Raw genomic sequence first — 7,500 nt, 5'->3', positions numbered from 1 at the left:
TAAGAGAGCAGTCTCCAGACGCCAACAGCACACTTGTTGCAGATACAAAGAAACACAGAAACACATTGGACGAATTAGAGTGGATTTGCACGTTAGTCCCAAGTCTGTGATTGTGAACTATTGTCCTGGATATCACACGGCGGAGTTATATTGTTTTGTGGTAAAGTGGTAATTGCCAGCAGAGAAGCTTGTTGTTCCATGACTTTGTTGTCAATGCTGTATCCAGGTTTCCCTAGGCTGCAGTTGACTCTTTAACATTCATTGCGACCGAATGAACAATACAAAACACACATTCATAGGCAGAGACACCAACATGTCAAACTGCGGACTCCAACTAGCCATCATTGTAAGCCAGTTGCTTCTTTTAAAAGCCTTCTGTCAGGTCCCCGTATATTGGATGATGATGGATGGTGTCTGGGGCGGATACAGAGGGAATATGTGTGGACGAATGTCTGTTTTGAGTCAAACAGTCCAGACTCTAGTCGCTAGTCTGCGGGGCTGCGATCCAGGGAATTGGTGGAGAGAACCGAGAAGGGGGGAAAGCGGTTTGTCTGGTCCGTCTGTCCTACCTGGCTATCAGCCGCACTGGCCTACTATTACTGCACGTGTCTCGCTCGCCACGGAGGTCAAGAGGAGCCAGTTTAGCAGGAAGCAGCTGTCAGAGGGAGAAAGCTAGTGTCATTTTTTTTTTTTGTGGAGGTTCATTGTCACAGCGGACAACACTTGGGTCAGGCATGAAAAGAGAAGCGGTCCCCCCAAATTCTCCAACCCCCCCCCCCCCCCCCCCCACACACACACTGATTTAAACACACAAGGGTCATGCTTCACACATACTTGGTGGATTTGTGTCTGTCTGTGAGGTCAGGGGAACGTGTGCAGGAGCTCAGGCAAGCGTCCACGTTCTGTATTCTGTGTAACCAGTTCAGACTTTGGCAGGAGATCATTTAGTTACATCCTCTGACCTACATTGCTGCAAAAGCATTTACAGATGTATCGTGCGACCAGGTTGCAAATATATTCAGATCTGGTTTGATGTGCGTGTGAGCAAAGTTCCCATTTAATTTTCTGATATGCAAAAGGTGCTCTATTAAGTAACTTGGTGTTTTTTTTTAGATTGTGACCGTTCTTCGCAAGTTGGTGTAGTCACTTCCTGTGTGTCAGGAGGCGTGACATTTTCATAGTGAGTAACCAACGACACACGGTCAAAGTCACAAACCAACACACACATATACTATATACATACACAGGCCTTTAAAGGTTATGCTAGGTTTTTTCCCCTACTATGAGGAGCCCAAACTGCTGAGTCGGCATCACTCCACTCACCAACAAAAGGCCCGGAGCCTTTGTGTTTGCTTATATCACACACAGGAAGTGGTGAGGTCGCGATAAGCCTTTCCACCATGACAGGTTCAGAGGGGTGATAGGTTGGAGGCTGGGTGATGCGGCTGCATCAAGGCCTGCTGGGGATTGGACGCAAAGCATCCGGATGGGAAATGAGCCGTGGATGTTTCCCATGACCGCTAGGAGATATGACTCTACACACAGACAGACACACACACGCACACACACGTCATGTCTCTCTACATTCCCACTCATTAGATCATATATAATAACCCATAGAATGATGAAGAGGCCTCCGAAAATTGATGGCTGCTGTGCTGCACAGACAAAGAGCCTCTTTTAAAGCTGAGATAGTAGACGTATGTTACGGAGGTATCTCTCTCTAAGTGTGATGTCACCCGCCAGTCAAAGGTCATTTTCTTGGTTCTGTAAATGTCAAGCCGTAGCAGTAGAGAAGGTCTTTGTGTCGAGCCCCACCACTGCAGAATGAGACAGGCCTTTGTTTGTATAAATAGATCAGCGACCATGTTATCCAGAACACAACCAGAGATAAACTGGCCACTAATATATGTTTTCCCCCGGAGGACATTCCCTGGCAGTAGCGATACTTCGTGGATTTTTTCTCCCACGAGTGTTCCCCACTAGCAGCTGGTGCTTCAGAGGGCTCTCTTTGTCAGATTTGAGTGTTGAATGGCGGCTTCTCCTTTGGCCCCCCTCCCTCCCTCCTGGTCTCCCTGGCACAGGCCTTCTGCTCGCCCTAGGCTGGCAGCACGGAAGGAAACGATGCTGCTACTGCCAAGCATGTGTTGTGTGTGTGTGTGTGTGTGTGTGTGTGTGTGTGTGTTTGTCAGTCCACCACTGAAGCCGCTGTTGCTCATGAGTGACCCCCCAGGCCAGGCCCCTGTGTGAGTGGAAATGGTAACCCTCTGTTAACAGTGAACAGTAGTCTCTTTCCATGGTCCCACTTCCTGTCCACCCTTTGGCCATTTTCCTGTTTGACATATGATGTCATCCAGATCGAAGGAAGAGATCGCTTCCCCCTCTCTCACTCGATTAGTTCACCACCAAGCAGTGCCAGACTGATGTCAGAGTTGACGCAAAAGGGGAATTCACCCGAGTCATCATCTGATTGAGGGTTAGCCAGGGTCTGTGTAAGGCGAGGTGCACTAAAGATCCAGATGACTCAACCCTGCTGGTTCGCGATAGCACAAAGTTTTGTTTCTGCAACAATCACTTTTACACTTGTACAGCCAGCTCACAGCTGGAAGACGTGGGGAAACACCCAGACTGTGTCAGCATCCCACTGAAAGGTGCACCTGACACCTGCTATTACGTTCATCAGAAATCTCTCTTCTTTTTTTAGATATACGTTTATTGATTTTCTCACACTATTCCAACTTACCCTAAACACAGAACAAATTCTCAACCCTATATACTAAATAAATAAAAAAAGAAGAGAGAAAGAGAGATGATAATAACATAATATTAATAACGGGGTGGGATAGAAAATAATATTAATACATTGGAGAAATAGTTACAGATAATATAATGTAAAAAAAATCTAAAAATCTCATTTTGAGTTATCGATTCATTTGTACATGAGATTTTGTCTAGTCAATATATCTGAAAATCAAACGCAAAACATGTCAGCACACAACAGCAGAAGAAGACACAGTCACATGGTGGCTATATGGCAGTCGCTGAAGTTGTCCGGTTGATAATCTCTGCTCATTATATGTTATCCTTGTAATTGTGTTTATTGTGTATGCTCGTCGTCACTGTAAATGAGGGAAACCTCAGTGTCTTTCCAGTGAAAATAAAGGTTAATGATTGATTGATTGATTGATTGATTGATTGATTGATTGATTGATTGATTGATTGATTGATTGATTGATAAACTGTTTACCTACTTAATGCAAAGGACACCAAATTGGTTTTGTGAGTATAGTGGTCCGATCCCGTCTTGATTAGGAATCACAATGTTATCCTTCCGTTTGCTCGTTGATCCATCCTCACCTTGTCTCTCTCTCTCCCACCCCTCTCTCTCTCTCTGTCTCTTCACCAGGTGTTCTACGTGTCCGACCTGTTCAAGCCGCGGGTCAAGCCGGCCACGCCCCCTCCCTCCCCCATCAAGAAGGAGCTGCTGCCTTCGTCTGACATCATCGAGAGGAACAACCACCACAACATGGTGTGAGACTGTGAGGGCCATGTGAGAGCGAGGAGCCACCATCACAAGGCTGCTCGCTCCCCCCCCCCTCCCCCCCCCACCATCGGACAGTAGAATGTAGCGACGAGAGAGAAAAACCCAAGCTGCTTCTTCTCCCAATCGGCATCCCCTCCTCCTCCCCCTCTTGCGGTGTCCGGAAGAAAAAGGCACCAATTGACGTGGACTAGGGTGTGCCTAGATCTTTGAGATTTGCACAGCAGAGTCCACTCTCACTATCCAGTCTTTACCCTTTTTTTTAATGTTTTAAACTACTAATCAATATTTTGAGCCCAACGCGTCGAGCACAAACCCCCCCACCCCCGCAAAAGAAAATTGGAAGCTAAGATGAAATGTTTTTTAAATGTTTTTATATTTGACCATAGGTAGAGCTGAGGGAGGTTTTGATGGAAGTGTAAAACCACAGTAAGGGTGAAAACACTTGAGAAGAGAGAAAAAGAAAAGAGAGAGAAAAAAAAGCCCCCCACCCTTCCCCATGCCGATGGAGAGAGGGATGTCCAGCGACGCTTCCTCTCCGAACTCTCTGTGGCCTTGGAACGCCTGTAGGACAACAGCTTCCTTAGCTATGGTGAAGGATATTACTGCAATCACTAGCAGCATAGAAATATTAACAGTATAGAAGAAAAAGTATAACTTATAGCACTGTGTGTTTTTTTTTTTTTTTTTTAAGTTCATTGTCCATTATCACCACTCGCTGCCTGACATGTCTAACTGGAAGAAAACTTGATGCTGAGACAGAAACATTGACACCCCCCCATAGAATCCCCCCCCCCCCCCCCCCCCCCACCGGGATAAAGTTAGCATATAGCACGGAGGCCACTGCAAGAATCATATACAGTATACTGCTGGTCTTTCCTGGGCCTTTGATGACAGGCTCATTTGGCTGCCTTTCAAACCCTCTTTTTGACTGAAGCTCCAATTGAAACAGTGTTTAAGCGGTGGGGGAAGTGAAGCCCTCCAACCTTGTTTACCTCTGTCTCCAGATCAGCACGTCAAGCTTTTTGCAGTGGACTTTCAGAGCGGCCCAAACCCGGGACGTTGCATTTTTTCTTGAGGGTTAGATGTTAGTAAAGGGGGGGGGGAGGGAGGGTTATTTTCTGTGGAAGGTTGGGTTGGGAGGGGGGGGGGTTTCAGGTCTCACAGCCTCCCAGCACCTGTGTTAGAGGTGTGGCTGTGCCATGTCACTTTCTGGTGCTGGGGCCGTCTGTGTGGCTTACTGATGATGAAGAAGAAGAAGAAGGGGTTTTTGGGTAGGGGGGGGCGTCTGTCGCCATGGAAAGAGGGTGATGATTTACAGCTAAGCTGGCACATTATTATGGGATGATTTGGGCTCTTTCCGCTGGCAGGGAGGGGCTCTCACCCACCCGATCACTCATTGGCGATGGATGTTTGTCTCAGTGTGTGTGTGTTTGTGTGTCTGTGTGTGTGTGTGCTTGTGCTTGTACATGTACGTATCCTGTGCGTGTGTTTGTATGAGCGCTGTGAAAAGGACCCACTCGTTTTGAACTATGTGTGTATCAAATGATTCACACGCTGTCAGCTGTGCCAGGTGTGTGTGTGTGTATGTGTATGTGTGTGTTTGTGGATGTGAGAGAGAGAGAGCAGGTGAACGTTATAAAAACTGTGGATCTAATATTTGTTTTCTCTGTAACCTTGTGTGTGTGTTTGTGTGTTAGTGTGTGTGTGTGTGTATCCTGTCCAGTGCAGTCACTAACAGTTGTGCCGTGCAGATACAGACACGCCCTTTTTATTTACAGCCGACTCAGAAATCCTCCTCCAAAACAAACTCACTCCGCCATGTTGCACATCTTTCTCATCGTATAGTCCGTCCTATCATTTCACAAAGCCGTTTTCACTCTCTTTTTATAAATATATAAATAATGTATAGATCACTAAAATGAACTGTGTAAAGATATTGTTTCTTAACATGTTTAGATATATCCACTATGATTACAGACCTGTGTTCTTTTACAAAATGCTGCTTAAGAAGCATCAATTGACGAATTTTTGTATCTAGATAACTAAACTATTGTAGACTGTTATAGTTACATTTGTAATATGCATTCAAGAAGAAAAAAAAAAATACACCCACAATTGTATTAAAAATTCAATATTAGTATTTTTGTATTGTCTCGGTTTTTTTTTGTACAAAAGACATAGTTGCAATGTTGTTTTTTTCTGCTAAATGTACCTAGCTCCTAATACATGTGCTTTTAAATAAAAAGCTCGTTATGAACACAACTTTGATCTGTCTTCACTGTGTATCTACACTTGCTTTTTAATGGGTGTTGTTTTGTTGTTTGCTGTAATCATTTGCTCCTGGAAATTTCCCCATTAAAAAAAGAGGATTGTAACTACGGATGGACATTTAGCTAATTATATATTTAAAGAACTTTTCCTCAGTACTTTGTTTATTTCTATACTTCTGCTCCACTACCCACTTTCACGACATGAAATAATGATGAATAATAATTGTAAAACCATATATTAATGATGCATAAGAAGTACATTTTGCTGATAAAGCTTCTGTACATTATCGTAATTAAGAATGTATATACTGTATGTTATTTATATGTAGGTGACTATTGATATTGTGATATTTCTACCTTGACATACTGTACGCAAAGGATCTGAGTTTTACATTCTTACACAACTGATTAAAATAGTGGTGATAAATATGGAAACACTACTGTACTGGCTTTTTAAATACCATGTGAAATATGAGTGTAACAACACACACACACGCACACAAAGAGAATGGCTCAGAAGTGTGTGTGATTTCACACGCTGGCAGACAACAGACTAGAGGAGTTGGCATCATAGTGTGTGTGTGTGTGTGTGTGTGTGTGTGTGTGTGTGTGTGTGTGTGTGAAGAGAAGAACTTCAATCATGGGTTGTGAATATAAACAAGGAATGTCATCTTCTCCTCCACAGCTTGTTCAAAAACACATACACTGCACACCACACATTCACCAACATTCAGTATTCAACATTTGTACATATAAAGCTACAATTACAAGCAAATTTGTAACGACCAACAAGGAACTTGTACCTGTTTTCATGCATGTTACATGAGGAAGAAAACAAAAAAGAAAGAAGGGAGATAATATAGAGAAAGAAAACGTGAGACAGCAGCCGCTTAGCAGTAGCTAAACCACTGCTACTGGCTGTGTAAAAAAGACTGGACTAATGTTATCATCATAGTGGCATGCGTGCTTCCCCTTGGTGTCCTGTAAATTGTAGTCTTTTATTGACAGTGACAGTGCAGCTGGTCTGAGGTCAGTTACACATGTAGATTTACGGTGCCTGTGAACAGCTGGTAGGCCTGGTCAGTCATGCGTGGCTGTAATGGTGGAGCCCGGTGGAGCGAGAGCCTATGTTGTGGTCTAGTTTGGCAGCAGCAGCAGCAGCAGTAGCAGAGTAGAGCTGGCACTGGGGCCTTCACAATTCACATGGAGGCAAAGGCATTACATTGTGCCTTTCATCCTCACATAATGAACACTATACATACATCCTCATTTACTTTAAATTAAGCTGATGTTTTCTTAATTTTGGTCCCTGAAAAAATCCAAATGCTAGTTCCCATTGTGACCTCGTGGCTCCTCTGTTGATGTTGACATTTTAACACAAGTTGGATGGATTACTTCACCATCTGCGGGCTGAAAGAGTCCTCCTCCCTGGGTCTTATAAAATCCCCCCTTTTTTGCGTAAACTCAAAAATGTGTGGTGGTGGTCATGTTGATAATAACAAGGCTGCTTGGCCTCAGTTTACGTTTTGGAGATACACAGTTGTTGTCACCGCACACCCACTCTTAGAGGAATAAATTGAATCCGGACTATCAGCGAGTGGTAGGCTACACAGCTAATTAGACCAAATTTTTTTTGTTGCTACAATTGAATGTGGAAAACAAACTTGACAGCTGGTAAGTGTCAGC

At 44.0% G+C, this 7,500-nt stretch overlaps 1 protein-coding gene across 2 annotated transcripts in view; it reads left to right on the top strand.

The window, feature by feature from the left end:
• plpp3 (phospholipid phosphatase 3) overlaps positions 1-3,862 on the top strand; it is a 27,779-nt gene extending 23,917 nt beyond the window's left edge. For both annotated transcript variants that reach the window (XM_080032255.1, XM_080032256.1), the window contains exon 7: positions 3,407-3,862. In XM_080032255.1, the coding sequence (XP_079888381.1) occupies positions 3,407-3,535 (129 nt within the window). In that variant the 3' untranslated portion in view covers positions 3,536-3,862. The remainder of the gene's footprint in view (positions 1-3,406) is intronic.
• Positions 3,863-7,500: the final 3,638 nt, after the last annotated feature.

Source organism: Ammodytes marinus (genome assembly GCF_949987685.1).
Source record: "Ammodytes marinus genome assembly, chromosome: 8".
Lineage (NCBI taxonomy): Eukaryota > Metazoa > Chordata > Actinopteri > Uranoscopiformes > Ammodytidae > Ammodytes > Ammodytes marinus.
The sequence above is the reverse complement of the archived record's forward strand: the minus strand, read 5'-3'. Positions and strand labels throughout refer to the sequence as shown.